Here is a 15,575-nt window from a genome sequence, read left to right on the forward strand (position 1 = left end):
TCCACTTAACAACAGCCTATTTCTTTCATACATGTTCATTCTTATGTTACTCAAGAGTGCAAAATTTTCATGACACAAAACAGACATGGATGAAATTATAGTGGTTAAAATACACACACCTCTAATTTAAAGCAAATGCTGTTTAAAAATAGATGTCTTTAATTAGCCTCAATTAATAACATAAGTATTTCAGTTTTCAAAAACCCAGAACCACTATTATTTCAACCCCTTTGTAAACCATTACCTTAGAGTGCAAATTGGTAATCACTTTATTTTTTTTCTGAAGTCTTAGATATTTATTTCAGAATAATTAAATCAATAGTTTTGGAAAGAACATTTTATCCTAACCATATAGTCATATAGTTTCCATTACTTTTGAAAAGAAGCACGGTTTTTGTTTTTGTTTTTAAATAAAGCATTTATGACAGTTAACTCAAAGGAAGACATGAGATGTATTTTATCTTTATTTTCTGCATAATGTTTCCATGTTGCCTCTAATCAATTTTAGGTATAAGATTGCATACCAAAGGTCAAACCCGACAAATCCTGTCATTATCAAGATAGTGCCGGTGGTTTCTTCAACTGCAAGGAGGCTTGCTTCACCAACTTCTGTTGCTTTCTTGCTGCCTGGGCTTCCTCAATGGCACAAACAACCCTCTGTAAAGCAGTATGTTGGGTGGGGAGGAAGGGGAAGAAAAAAAGAAAATTCAAGCGTGCAATCTGCAGTTTTCTTCCGCAAAATACCAAAAATACCCAGTTGAAAAAAAATATGCATTAGCACATATATACATGCTGGCCAATTTGTCTGCCTTAAGTTAGACACCTATCTTCTAATTTCTTCATATAATTTTCAACTCAGAAAAAGCTTCCGTCATGTCATCAATCTACTCAGGTTTTTCAAGTAGTAACGCTAGTGATGTTATTCATGCTTAACTAGATAAACAGATGATGAGCAAGTGACATTTCCAATACTATAGGCACTCAATAGCTTTCTATGTCAGGCATTTTAAAAAGTTCAGCATTGAAGTCATCAGCACTAAACTCAGGACAAGTCAGCCTATACAACTACGAACTAATGCCAGAGTCTTAGTAGTACTGTAAAACTGAAGCAGTGACATTAAAATAGCCGCTTCACATCATATGTAATGGTCACTAACACAAGCATAATAATTTTCTTAAAGGTACAGGCAGATACTGCAATACAAGTAGCACAAAGCAGTTTAAGAGGATGCATCTTGCCCTTTACTGAATTTCCCCTATTAAGAGATGAAAAGTCTTTTTAAAAAAGCTAAAATTTATTATTAGAGATCAAATTAAATCTTTTTTTCCTCTTCTAAAGAAAATATTTGAAAAAATTTTGATATATTTACACACACTCGCACATGTATATACACACATATACATATATACACATATTATTTATATATTTTTCATATCTTTACATATATATGTTATAAAAGGCTTGGTTTTATTTTATTTTATTTTTGAGCACCTACGTCTACTAGTTTTAGCCTTGAGGTAAAAAGCTAAGAAAGCTGTTACGTTCAGGCCAAAAAAAAAAAAAAAACAACACATTTGCGTTACCTTATCTGGAAATACAAAAGTAGCGTGGACTGTACTTAGAACAAGATATAAAGGACTTCAGACATTTTAGCAAAAGTTTACAATGAAACTCTGGATAAACTGGATGAATAGTTGAAATCCACAAAAGGATAAATTAAAAGAGAACCAAACAATAATGCCCAACTGAGCTTAACTGAGCAATGCAGTATGATTAAATTTATATTTTTTATTTAATTCCTGAATCCCAAAGTATCTATGCCTAGTGCTCATGACTGTTTATCATTAAACATGTTATGCATAATAAATATCTAGAGAAACAAGAGTAGCCGTAACTTGGATGGTCAGTCTGATTTTACTTGACAATTTTCAGCACTTACTGAAAGCTAAAGTGTTTAAAATGTTTATGGGTGTTTTTTTGTTCAAAATTTCAATAAATGGCATGTAACAATGACTATTAAGACAAAGAATAAGCTGGATGGCTGACAATATTCATTGAAAAGTACCTGAAATATTTCAAATATTTATGAATTTCTGGTAACTCAGAGAGGTTGGGGAAAATCTTAGAGGACTAGAAAAGGGAAAGTCCAAAACCTTTCTTTGTTTTTAGAGAAGACAAAGAACAAGTTGCAGATAACCTTAACCTGATCTTACGAATTTTGCCTCCATATTATTTTCACTTGCTAACAGAGGATACTACAGAAGCCATCACAGAAATGACAATTGTTTGTAAAGCACACTTTTTCATGATCTCCTATAAAATTGGACTAGTTTTTCAAATGGGATCAATGGAAAGTAGGGAGATGCAAAGTGAAGAGTAATACTGATAAAGTCAAAAAAACAGAAACCCATGAAAGATAAAAAGACTTCAGGACGGAAAAATTTGTCTTCAGTATACAAATACCAGTAAAGGAACAAGTTTGTTAGGCAGTGACGAAAGAGCCTTTAAGAGAATCAAATACTAAAGAAGCATCTCTCTCTATCTCTCTCTCATGAGGCCTACAGATGTTTTATTTTTTAATCTTGAATTTTGAATTATACAATGCCCCAGCTTTGTAAGAGATGCAGACAAACTATAATATTTAAATAAGTCAGCCAAAAGCTCGATTTGGAATGCAGGGCGTAAGAAAAGGCCAAAAAAACTTCCATTTTAAAACAGAAACCGCAAAGAAAATATGTACTATTTGAGTATGAAAAAGATGCTTTAAAATGACAGCATGCATTTTTCCTGCCCAGTGCACTCCATTCTTCAATATGGATTGCTCAGTTAAATAGGAGCAATTTGGCCTATACTCTGGCTGCTGGCTTGCTGTTTACTGGAACTACAATATTAAATCTCTTCCAACATGCTGGGGACATAATTGATCTCATTTTTGTGATTGGGAAAAAACTCCTCCTGCCTCACAATCTGATACAAATATACAGTGAGACACACAGCTTTCTAGGTAAATACTTCCTTTGTTTAAGTATGGTTTATCTTGGACTTTACAGAGATTGTTAGCCCAGGTGAGCTCCTACAGAACTCAACCCTTCACATAAGAACTCCCAAAATATATCAGTCTCCCCAGCAACATGAACATTTACAGATAAACAGTAAAAAAAAATAGGGGAGACAAAAAATGTGAAGTCTTTTCACACGAACATACACTTAATGGGCAAACTCAGTGATCTTAAATTAATGAGGGGGCAGTGGAATTCAGAGGTACATTGAATCCTTAAGACTATAATGAAGCTGACCAGGCCCACTATTTGAATTTTCTTTTACTGCTCTTTGATCATGAAGCATAAGACAACGCAACTTCAATCTTAATCTATGACTGTATATATTTTCTTGAATGCTTTCAACTAACTTGTCTCATCCTACTCCAGCTTGAAATAACTTTTTAATGAGAAAGTATGGTAATCAGCCCCCAGATACAGCAGTCCATTCTGTCTTTTTGACACTGAGTTTCAAAAACTGTTAAAAACAAAGAAAGAAAAAAGAAAAGAATATACCTTTGCCACAGTTTCATCCTGAAGCTGAATTGTCCTCATGTATTCGCGACCCATACTGTCCTTCCTTTGGAACATCCCTTGATCCTATTGCAGGGCAGAAAAAAAAAACGTAGTTCAGGTGACTCACATGACAAGAATGCAGAATCTGATATTGAAATGGCTTGAAAGTCAACCTTAGACTAGACTTCTATGCAGCCTCTGTCCAACCCCACCCATACATCCAAAAACTTTGAAGTAATTCCTTTGTCATAGTTCCATAGCTAGCAGTTAGAAACCTTAAATGAATTAGGATTATACTCAGATGTCTCGATAAATACTGGTAAATGAAAAAAGTTCACGCTTCTCTTACCATAACAGTGATTTTTAAAACATTTGCTTCATAAAAGGGGCGGTGTGTAAAATCTTCGAATAAATAATCCCACTCTGTTGTTAAATGGCCTAAGATTTCCACTTCTTTTACATATATCACTCTCCTGTTCAGAAGACAAAAAGAGCTGAGTCATATTTCATCTTCCCTTAAATCATAATCTTACTAGAAAATAAAACAAAGAACAAATTAGTTTGAGAAGACATTTTCTATATGAATCAAAAATAGTCACCCAGTAATCAAGGCACTAGATTTCCTTAAGGACTTTGAGATGAATATTTTGCCCATCAGTCTTATAGATGATTTACATTAGAACATGATACACAAGAGTTAGTTAAAAATCATCTTGCTCCCTCCAATTCTGAACATTTCACCACAGTTAAATGCTAAGGGGTTCTCAGTCAATTCAAACCTATGCACAATAGCCAGCAGACACCAGATGAGGGCACTAAGACAGCTGAACGCTGGCTACACAGAGACACAAATGGAGAATAGCTAGACTGACAAAGTTGCTGAAGTTTACAGTTGCTAGCTAGCTGCGCCTTATTTACTTTATGGCTCAAAGGTCAGCACCAGGCAGCACTGAAGTAGCACATTAATACAGAAACAGGTAGCACTTTTGAACAGAATTAACCTAGAAATTTATGCATGTAGACAAAGCAGGATAAGGAGAGAAGCATACATTGAGCTAAAGCAGCAAATAAGCAAGCCACTTAAAGCTGCATTAAAAGACTGTGGCAGTATCTTGGAAAACGTTGTTCTGTTGCATATTTCTGAGGTGGGTTAGTTGATAAAGACAAACCCTACAGGGTGCCTCTTAGAGTCTTTTCAGATGTAAGCCTATGACATACACTCAGGAAGGTCTAAAATCAGTGACGTTTAGCATGTGGAGCTCCTTTCCATGAGCTCCTTTTCTTTATCTACATATATTTACAAAGTTTTGATTCCTCTGACTGTCTGAGACTGGTAACACCTTTCACTCTAAAACTCCCTGGTAAATTTAAAATTGTTTCATACTTGTATAAAAATAAAATTAAGACTCCAGTTAGAGTAACATTTAATTAGACAAGACCGTAAAAATATGTATTATTAAAAGACTGGTTTGACTGTAAAGAATTAGCATAAGCCAATTTAAAAAGTCAGCAGCAAAGAAAACAAACTTTACAATGAGTACGATGCAAACGTCAGACCCCAGAGTTAATTACAATGTCTTCCTAAATTAGTATTTAGTAGCAACATCATTTAAGAATTGATTGTTATTTTATAGTTTCCATAAAGGAAATAAATCATAAAATCAAGAAGAAAAACATTAATGAAAGTACATGCAAAGAGAATAGTAAAACATTTATTTTTTTAGACTTATCTAAATGCCTGATTCCCAAGTTGAACCCAAGAGGAGCTTTTAGAAAGCCTTCAAATCTTAATACCTATTAGTAACAAGAAGGTGTGCCCTTCTGCCTCTTGGAAGTGCACAGTGGTATCGATAGCTCTCTTTTTCCAGCTTTCTGATGTGCAATTTCTAAAACAGAAAATGAAAAAATATTTGGACCATAGAACAATACTCATAAGTGTTTTAAACTCAAAAGCCTTCAAAAAAAGTTACCTAGTTGATCCAATTCTTTAAAGGCAGCCTCTCAGTGTTCTCACTACTGACACTGAGTCACTGCAATGCCTGTCCTCCTCCACTCAGCAGGTGGAACAGTGACACTGCAGTGCCATCAAACTACCTGCTTGGTCAGTTTTCACCCCCCCCCCCTTTTTTTTTTTTTTTTTTAATTGGTAATTCTCATTTTGCTATGCCCCCTTTGCAGGCTGAATTAAAGAGTGAAAATCCTGTGACAATATCTTTGAAAAATAAAGGGCATGACTCAGACAGGTAGAAATAAAAAGCTATAAAGTTACAAATACTCAATACACCTCAAGACCAGGCTTCTGAAGTGAGACAGAAATGCTTATTAAAGAACCAAAATACAAAGGAAGATATTAAAATGCAGATCAAATTACTGTTCTCATTCCGTGTTTTTTTTAGACAACTATAGCTGAAATAACAAACTATGTGAATATGGAGGTAAAAAACAGTTCCAAATAAAAATGTACCCAAGTGTTTCCTAGCTTTTTTTTAGGTTCTTTATTAGGAAAAAAAAAAAAAAAAAAAAAAAAAAAAAAAAAAAAAAGCAGCTTAATCCAAAAACTATTTCCTACTCTATATTTTCTCTTTAACTTGTATCATATTTTCTGCAACATGTCCCAAAAGCACCAAATCATTACAGCATTCCATCAAATCCGAACAGCAGCATGGAAAACTGTCTCACAGTTAACTTAAATCAAGCTCACAATAATACTGGATTAATAGGCAAGAGGATTCAGACTTAGATATATCAATATATTTGTGGGAAATGCATTTGCATCAAAATATCATGTGAAAATTTCTAAAAAGACAGAAGGTAAGAAATTAATAATGCATCACAAGTGGGCACTCAAAGTCAAACATATGCATATCTGTGCAAACCACTACTTCTCATTCTGTGAATTTCTTAGACAGTACACAGTGTGTTTCTGTCCAAGACAATTTGTTGCCTGCTTTTACCTCTATGTGTTATGGGAAAACATACTTAGGTTACTAGTTTGAATGAATATTAATTTCCAGGACAGAAATGGTCTGCTGGTATTAAACATATGATTTCTGGTAAAAAAAATCTTGAATGCATTTCAAGTGCTAGCTGAAAGGTTGCTAGAACTCACATTCAGACTGCAGTTCCCATGTATGTTGTAAATATGCAATCATTGCTAAGGAATCCAATCTGAACACAGGTTTTGTTAACTGACATCATGAATCCTGTGTAGCACATTTACCATGGTAACAATGCCATACATCTCACACACATCTAAAATTGGCTACCAAGAGAACATTCAAGTGAGAATCCCTTAAAAGACCCATTCCCACTATCACGTTTGGGGAAGTGATACTTTATTACATTTTAAAGACAAAAATTCTAGCACGGAAGAATTGAAACAGGAATACAGACACAGGGTTTAAAATTAGTTTTGCATTTGTTTTGGATGTGTAAAAAGTAAATCATTGTTATAATACGCAATACATGCATCTCTATGCTTCAATCATCTCATACTCTGAACACGTGAAATTAAGTTCCATGAAAGCTGGAAGTATGTAAAGGCTATTCGCAAGCAACTGGAGAGTGTGTAGAAGCTGGCATTAGTGTCAACAATAAACCAGTGGGATTATTCAGTTTCAGCCTTGGAAACAAGTGCTGCAAAGAGGACATGCAGACCATGGCTTTGCCCAAAGAGTCTAGTCTAGAAAGCATCTGGATTCTAATGGTACTAAGCAAACTTAAGCACAGGACTCCAAAGCAGTTGTTACAAAACATATAGGCCTAAGTCAGCATCACAAACCTAGTTGTGTTTACTGACAACCACGAGCCTCTTATATTCAAAAACTATGTTATTAATAGAAGGTGTTAGAGAAACTCAAATACCACAGTCCTCCTAGATCAAAGTAAAACATTCATTGCTAAGCTCAAAAACTTTCAGCTATCACCACACACTGAATTCAACTGTGATGCTGAAATTTAATCTACAGTACATGCATCTCAAATGCCTACTCAGTTAGAGTGGCATTGACTGAAACAGTTGCTTTAGTTACACATCTTTCTATTCAACCCTCTTGAACTAAGCATGTTAAATCAGTGCATAAAATCTTTACAAAATACACAGTCCACTTGTAAGTAATGTTTAATTAATAAAAACAAAGACCTTCTAAGCCAACATAACTACCTCTTCTGTTGTACATCTGTTTCAATGGAAAATGTGGCACAGCTTCTGTGTAAGAACATGAGAAAATGCAAGAAAGAACAAACACCATACATCATCTGTCCAGATGCAAAAGGCATGAATCTCAGCCCAAGAATAGCTAGTGCTTGTAACTGGATGCCCCCAAATCAGTTTGACAATCTTCACAGGAAAATAAGATCATGTTCAGTTTTCAGTTTACTGCTGTGACTGTGGAATTAAGAAATTCACTGTTATTTAGAGGCTGAAATTCTTTCTGATAAACTAGTGGGGAAGTCTGTACACTTTCAGCTATTCCCTGTGAAGATAACTTTTCTTAAAAATTTCAATAGCTGAAACCATAGACTGAGACTGATAAAATGACAATAAAAGCAAAATGTGACTGTCTGCCGTTTTATGATCAACCATGTGCATGCTAAGAATTACGCAGTTTGAGTATTATAAGATCTGCTCACAGTTCAATTTACATTAGAATCAATTAAAATAGTTTTAACCTTTGTTTATTTTTGCATTTTTATTTTCATACATTTAAAAAATTAACAAATGCAGTAATGTATCGTATGTTGCAATAGACCCCCAAAACCTTTGATTTCAAAGGCTTAAAAAAAAAAAAAAAAAAGAAAAAAAGAAAAGGAAAAAAAGAGTTTAAACTCGAAGAGTTTAAACCAAGAGCACAGCTTTCCTGGATTTGCTCATCAGTAACACCATGTTTTTCCTCAACAGTTCAGCATTTGCCAAACAAAAACATAGAGTCACTTTCTGAGCATCTTAAAAGTTTCTGATACTATAAAATATTCACAAAAGGGAAAACTGCTATAAAAATCTGCTTATCTATTCAAAATGCTGTAAAAAGGAGGCTATATATAACAAAAATCATGATATGATCTTGAATTCGATACCTGATTCATAGCTATTTTAGAAGTACAAATAAAAATAAAGGAAACTAAAAAATACCATCACTTAAAACTATAATTCAAAAGTTGAAATGTATATTCTGAACTCTTTTGCTGGATATAAAAAAAGCGAGACATACCACATATTTAAACAGGGATTTATTCATAAGTGTGTTTCTCTATTTGGACTCAAAACTTCGGAGAGAAAGCCAGGTTTCAGCAGTATCAGAAACCATTTTGATAATACCTTTAGATTTTATATACAATATGTTACTACAGTAAGAGTTTCTACTAAACTACTCCTAAGAGAAGCAATAAATGTCAGGGCTAGAACAATACTTATGATTAAAAAAGGTTAGAAAAACATCTGATTTATTATCTTAAAAAATAAGTTTTATTTGTGCAAGTTACTACATAATCTGCATACTCCTAAAATTCAGGCATTTCTATCAAAAGCTCTTATTTTCAAGAAAATCTTAGAGCATTAGAAGGAAGAAATTCAACGCATTCTAGTTTTACACAGAGAAGAGATAACTAGTGTGAATTTACACAGCAGAAGAGTGATTCAACCAAGAATGGAAATTGCAGTTTCTTGAAACACAGCCTAGTATTCACTCTGCTACACAGCACTGTGTGCTTACCTTATTACTCATGAAGAAACATTCAGCCCACTTTAAAGCTCCATGTTTTAAAAGGCAAAATGAAGCCAAGTAAAGCCACGGACATCAATACCATCAATCACATGTGTTAGATCCCAGCAGGAAGCAACACCTGCATTCTAAAAAGCACGGGGCTAACAAAGCCAAAGGCATTATCCTGTTTTAGCAAATCTCAACTATGTTCAAAGATACATACCTACGACGATACAACCGATGACCATGAGCCAGCAATGTGCCCTTGTGGCCAAGAAAGCCCATGAAACCCTGGGGTGCAGTAGCAAGAGTGTTGCCAGCAGGTCGAGGGAGGTGATCCTGCCCCTCTGCTCAGCCCTGGGGAGGCCTCATCTCGAGTACTGCGTCCAGTTCTGGGCTCCCCAGTACATGAGGGACATGGAGCTACTGGAGAGAGTCCAGCGTAGGGCTACGAGGATGATCAGAGGGCTGGAGCATCTGCCCTACGAGGAACGTCTGCGAGAGCTGGGCCTCTTCAGCCTGGGGACGAGAAGACTGAGGGGGGATCTGATCAATGTGTACAAGTCCCTGAAGGGAGGGTGTCAAGGGGACGGGGACAAACTCTTTTCAGTGGTGCCATGTGACAGGACAAGAGGCAACGGGCAGAAATTGAAGCACAGGAAGTTCTGCCTGAACGTGAGGGGGAATTTCTTCCCTGTGAAAGTGACGGAGCACTGGAATCGATTGCCCAGAGAGGTTGTGGAGTCTCCTTCTCTGGAAACCTTCAAGGCCTGCCTGGATGCAACCCTGTCTACCATGCGCTAAGTGACCCTGCTGAGCAGGGAGGTTGGGCTAGATGATCTCCAGAGGTCCCTTCCAACCTTACTGATTCTACGATGAGACTTCATTTCTTGAGAATCAGTTCTGCTAGAGTTACTGTATTTTTCCTTTGATTTCTCCAATGACTCATACCATACAGTTATGTTTAACATACTATATTCTACACCCTGAGCATTATTGTGCATGACCTACAGACATGGTTTGCAAGACAGAGATTCGACTTTAAAGATTTTGAAGTTACTGAGCAGACCCCTCTATAGTACATATGCAACAGATGGAGCACCCTCTTGGAAAATGCACTAACAACCAATTTGTCCAACCACTTACCAATGTGAACTGAACTACTTTGATCTAGTTACTGACCTTATTCTGCAACAACAAAACTTACGAGTGGGACAAAAAATGGCTCATCTTGTAAAACTTGCACTTAAAATCACCATAAGCAGAGCTCTAGCATCTGTATCATTATATCTCTCTCAAATATGAGAGCGCTTTTATGTAAGGCTTTCCCTCCTCCTCCCCCCCATCCCCAAACCACTGGATAGTATTAAGGGATCACTCCTCAGGATTTCACACTTTTAAGCTTGTATTTAGTTTCAAAAGACATGTGCATTGAAGTGAAACATCACAAACTCCTTATCTGTAGAAGAATGAGCTCAAAAGCAGAAAGAGAATACCTAACCATTCCCCACAGGAGTTAGGGAGCTAAAGGACACACAAGAATAGGGTGTTTGGAGAGGCTGAACACTGAAACACAAGTTCCCCATCAGCTGAGGAAAGTCACTTTTAATTTGATACAAATGACAAGCAAAGTCTGTGAAAGGACCTGAGCAGATGCATTATTATGGCTGGAGTGGCAGGCTAGAGGTGGATGAATTTGGATTAATTTAATGAAGTAAAATCCAGTGCAGGAATCAGACATGATAAACAGTCAGACAAAAAAGTCCAGAAGTATATAATAGGGACAAGAAAGGTATCTGAAAATAACTTCAACAGTATAGATAGGAGAATAATTCCTGGGCCAGTATTTGTATGGCAGACAGCAAGCATCACGAAGCCATGAATGCAGGTAAATACAGGAAACAATCCAGATAAATTTATATATTATAACAGTCCATTTCTAAACAAAGAAAGCTTGTTCTCTAGCTATTTTTAGAGGGGAAAAGATACAGCAAGTTAAAAAAAATTAGAAGGTGTAGTTCTGGTAAAGTACGTGACATAGTGGGTCAAACCTGGATTTAAAAATGAACAGAACTAGCGCCTACAAATTGAGCTCTTCATGGAACATAAATTGAGTTCTTGTGGAGTAAATGTGTAAAGACAAATAAACTGACCTTCCAACTAATCTTCCTTGCTAAAACATGCCACTTCCTGTAAACAAATGGTCCACTTTGCTTGGAATTTATATTAGAAAACAAAACCTCCCCTAACACTAACCTCTAGTTTAAAATCAAAATCGAATTTAAAAAGCTTTATTCAATTAACAGACTACTGAGAGAAAGAAACTATATTTAGAGAACTACAAATAGAATTCTTTTTCAGTTAATATTCAACTTTGATCTAGACAAATTAGGTCCAAGAAAAATACTAAATATCAGATGTGCAAAAAATGCAAAATATTCCATTTCCAGTGTTATTTGTGCTACTTTTTCCTTTCTGGGAGATGGAAAAAATATAATGCAACAGGAAACACAAGATTACTGAAAAATATTGCAACCCAAATTCTCATCACATTAAGAAATATTTCTGTTTTACTTAACAATACAATGACTTAATTTTGCTTAATTAGCTAAATTAAAAAGGTGGGGTTGTTGATAACGTAAGAGGAAAAGCAAAGCTGACTGTTGACCATTGTATTCAAGAATGACATTAGCAGAGAGATGTCTCTGCTTTAAAAGTTTATTCATGTACAATAAGCAAACGACTTGCTCCTAGTTAAGTTTAGTTTGTTAGTTTATAAGGTGTGGTATTAAAAGTGAGATTTATAGCATCACTTGCTTTAAAAATATATCCATACATATATTTATGGTAATAGCCGTAAGTTTACATTTAAATATGTTGAACAGAAAAGCTCCAGAAGATTCTGAGAACGAAATCAGAGTCTATTGAGCTTTTTTTTTTTTTTTTTTTTTTTTTTTTAATTGAGAGAATATTCATAGTTAAAAAAAAAAGTATTTACTTGAAGTCATGGTAGTTCCTCAGATGTGAAAATGCAAGGCCTATAAGCATCTTACAGAGACCACAAATACAAGTTTTCTTAAAATTTACATAGAAATGGTATTTCTATACCATGAAACTACAAGCAAGCATTTTCACAGAATAAAGTTCTATTCTACATCATCACCTTTGCACTAACACCAAAATATTGTGCTCTCTTCTTCTAAAGCCCCAGCTCTAAGACAACAGTAAAATGAACAAACTCAACATCTACTCTTGATTTTTTTCAAGGGCCTTCAGTACCTCCAAGGGTTTAACTCTCTTGGAAAAACAAATGAAAAAAAAGCTCCCTGTATCTGTCATCTTCCTCATTCATCTAACTTTAACCTAGATGGTTATTCAAATTTCTTTTTTTCTCCTTAGTCTAGACAACATGAAATGCTGTTTTGTTTAACTGCTACATAGAAAAGATACGAGTGATTGGTGGCAGCGTGGTAGGCAGGTAGATGTTAAATTGAATCCTGTCCTTAATCTAAATACTTAAGGCAGATAAAAGACCATGAAGAAAAATCAAGAAGAAATAAGGAAAATGTTTACTCCATTATTCCAGTTCTTGCTGCGTATGCCAGGAAAGAAAGAGAGAGAAGAGAAACGTTAGAAATAGACTGAAAAGTAAGGATTAAAAATGCCACATAAAAGGAACTAGCAAATACATAGGTTTTAGTTTTAAAATGGTAATATATGTAGTTATTTCCCACTAACTTTTTAGCCACAAAATAGATTTTTTTTTTTTTAGGTAAACTTTAAAAACATGAATTTTGAAGTATAGTTTAACTGGATTCCAACTTTCTGGAATGTGAAAGCAACTACTATTTATCCTTCATGCACTATCCATGCCACATTTAAATGTGGAAGCTGGCTGCATGACCATACGATGCCTGTAGTTATGACATATTAGCATTAAGAACAACACAAGAAAAAACAAAAAGTGATTTTAAAAAATTCATGCAGATTTTACAACTGCTGCTACCACCAAAGTAGTACCATTACACACCAACTCGTTTTCTATTCAACCCATTTCAGAATTGCTTACTCTGTGAACCTACCTTACTTCTGTTTCTAAGCAAAATATTAGAACCGAGTGTCAAAGCATTTCTACATATTCGAAGCATTCTAAAACTGTCTTCTCAAGCAGTAACAAGCAATTAATGAACATAACATGTGAAAGACCATTCAACATTACTGTTGCAGTTTCTCCAGTACAATCCGTTTTCTACTAAATGAGTTTTGTTTGTTACAGAGGCTTACCTAATGAAATAGGCAGTCAAATTTTAGCTACAGATAAAATCTGCCATAGATCCTGGCAGCTTTTTTCTAATATGATCCTTTACGGAATTCTTCAGGTTAGTGAAATTTAACTGTTTACAATGCAAGGTCATACCTCAAATAAATCATAACCCTCAGCTTCCACCCTATTGTACGGCCGGATGATGCCATCTTCATGAATAAGACGTGGAGGACGGAGATTAGATACTTCCTCAGTTGATTCTGCCACCCTGCCAAAGACAACAGAACAGTACCTTAGTAAACTTATTACAGTTTTGAGTTTCATACTCAGATTGCCTACTGTTTTCTCAAATTCTTTTTGTAACACTACTTTTTCTTACAATACTTTCCAAAGCTGCGCTTGAAGCCCAAAGCCTGATGTGCACGCTAACTGAATTTCAAACAGACAGCATTTCCTCCTAAAATCCAAAGGTCTGTTTTTCACAATAGGTTTAAATGACATTTAGGTATTTGCATTCAGGAGTACACAGACCTACTTCAAAAGCAAAATTTGCATATTAGGTGTTGTTTTATTTAGATTTTTTATATGAACTTAATTAACCTGAGGGGGAGGGAATGAAAGGAAACAACTGGCTAGCTGTTGTCCACCTGAACCACAACAATGCAAGATGTATTCTGAAGCAGCAATTTTTAGACTTTATGGCAAAATGCATTCATGACAGGCTACTACTGGAAGCACCTCTCGATACTGTACATTCTACTGCGTATTGCAATTAAGGCAAATAATTTGGTGTCACTACCAGATTTCTTCACTATCTGGTGCCCAACACATGAAGAATTCAGCTGAACTGACTAGCCCAGAACTTCCCCTTGACATTTTACCTTTGAATTCCCTGGAAGGTACTGCTTGCCATATCTACAATGCCACCGGTTGGGCGGGCCACAACTCCTACAAGCCCCTTTCCAATTCCTTTAAAGAATCCAGCTGCACCTTCTTTTTTAGCCCCTGCAGAAGAAGAAAAAAAAAGCAGCGAGTGGGAATGGGTGAGAGATTGTTTTAATGTTCAACCTGTTTAATTAATGCTCCAATCTGCATTAAGATTGTTTTGTAGTGGAAATATCCTCAAGCAAATGATTACAGACAAACCATTCATTAAAAAGTTCTCTAGAAGTCACACATTTGTTCCCCACCTCTTCAATAATACTGCTGTTCACTTAACACCTCAAAAGCCTTCAGAGCCAAGAAAGCGAAGGTGTTACCTAGAACCACAGCCATAACCAAACAATCTGACAACTGTGTTACACATATAACAGAAGCCAAATATTTCTCTCTCCAAATTCCATATTTCTGGTGGGAAAGAAATATGGAAGAGTAAAGATGTTGCTGGGCAAGCACAGGTTTTCATGTAACTCAAAGCAGTAGTCAATCTATAGAATACAGGTGAAACAGCATAACAACTAATTTTCAATACTTAAACCATTTTGATATAAACTACAGTAAGAAGCAACATATCCTAGATGTTTTCTCTTTATCATCTATCATACTGACAATGTAACAACTTTCACAAAAATACATATTGATCCCAAGCATAAATCAAACTTGTTTATTAGGATTTCACCCCTTTCTCCAAGTTTTAGAGTCCCAGCAGAGTAAATGAGGAATAAGACATGTCATCTCCAATGAACATGCCATTTTAACTGTTCATTTTTGCCATACTATAAATACATTAACTCAGCATCTAACACATCTATGTGCCAAGTATACTGTTGGATACTGTAAGGAAAATGTTCTAATCGCTAAAGCCTTTTCTATCTTTCTTTTAGTTACCTTTACTATCTTTGGTCTAGCCTTAAACAATAAGCTAGGTACTACAGCAAGCTCAACAAAATATTCAGTGACAACCTTTTTACTCATTTAGATGAGATAAGTAACAGTTATAAATATATTTAACTATATTATTGCATAATGTGGCATTTCAATTGAAATATAATCTCTGCTTCAGGATCACCATGTTTAGCTTATATCAATATTTATTAAAAATTAAATTGTAAAAT

At 35.3% G+C, this 15,575-nt stretch overlaps 1 protein-coding gene across 1 annotated transcript in view; it reads right to left on the minus strand.

Annotated features, from left to right (window-relative positions):
* Window positions 1–446: 446 nt before the first annotated feature.
* Window positions 447–15,575, minus strand: part of VPS13C (vacuolar protein sorting 13 homolog C) — a 99,633-nt gene continuing 84,504 nt past the window's right edge. The window contains exons 78-83 of the mRNA XM_062583297.1: window positions 14,403–14,526; window positions 13,675–13,789; window positions 5,350–5,441; window positions 3,905–4,028; window positions 3,556–3,639; window positions 447–657 (exon numbers count right to left, since the gene is read on the minus strand). Coding sequence (XP_062439281.1) covers window positions 556–657; window positions 3,556–3,639; window positions 3,905–4,028; window positions 5,350–5,441; window positions 13,675–13,789; window positions 14,403–14,526 — 641 coding nt within the window. The 3' untranslated portion in view covers window positions 447–555. The remainder of the gene's footprint in view (window positions 658–3,555; window positions 3,640–3,904; window positions 4,029–5,349; window positions 5,442–13,674; window positions 13,790–14,402; window positions 14,527–15,575) is intronic.

This window comes from Rhea pennata, chromosome 10, assembly GCF_028389875.1.
Source record: "Rhea pennata isolate bPtePen1 chromosome 10, bPtePen1.pri, whole genome shotgun sequence".
Lineage (NCBI taxonomy): Eukaryota > Metazoa > Chordata > Aves > Rheiformes > Rheidae > Rhea > Rhea pennata.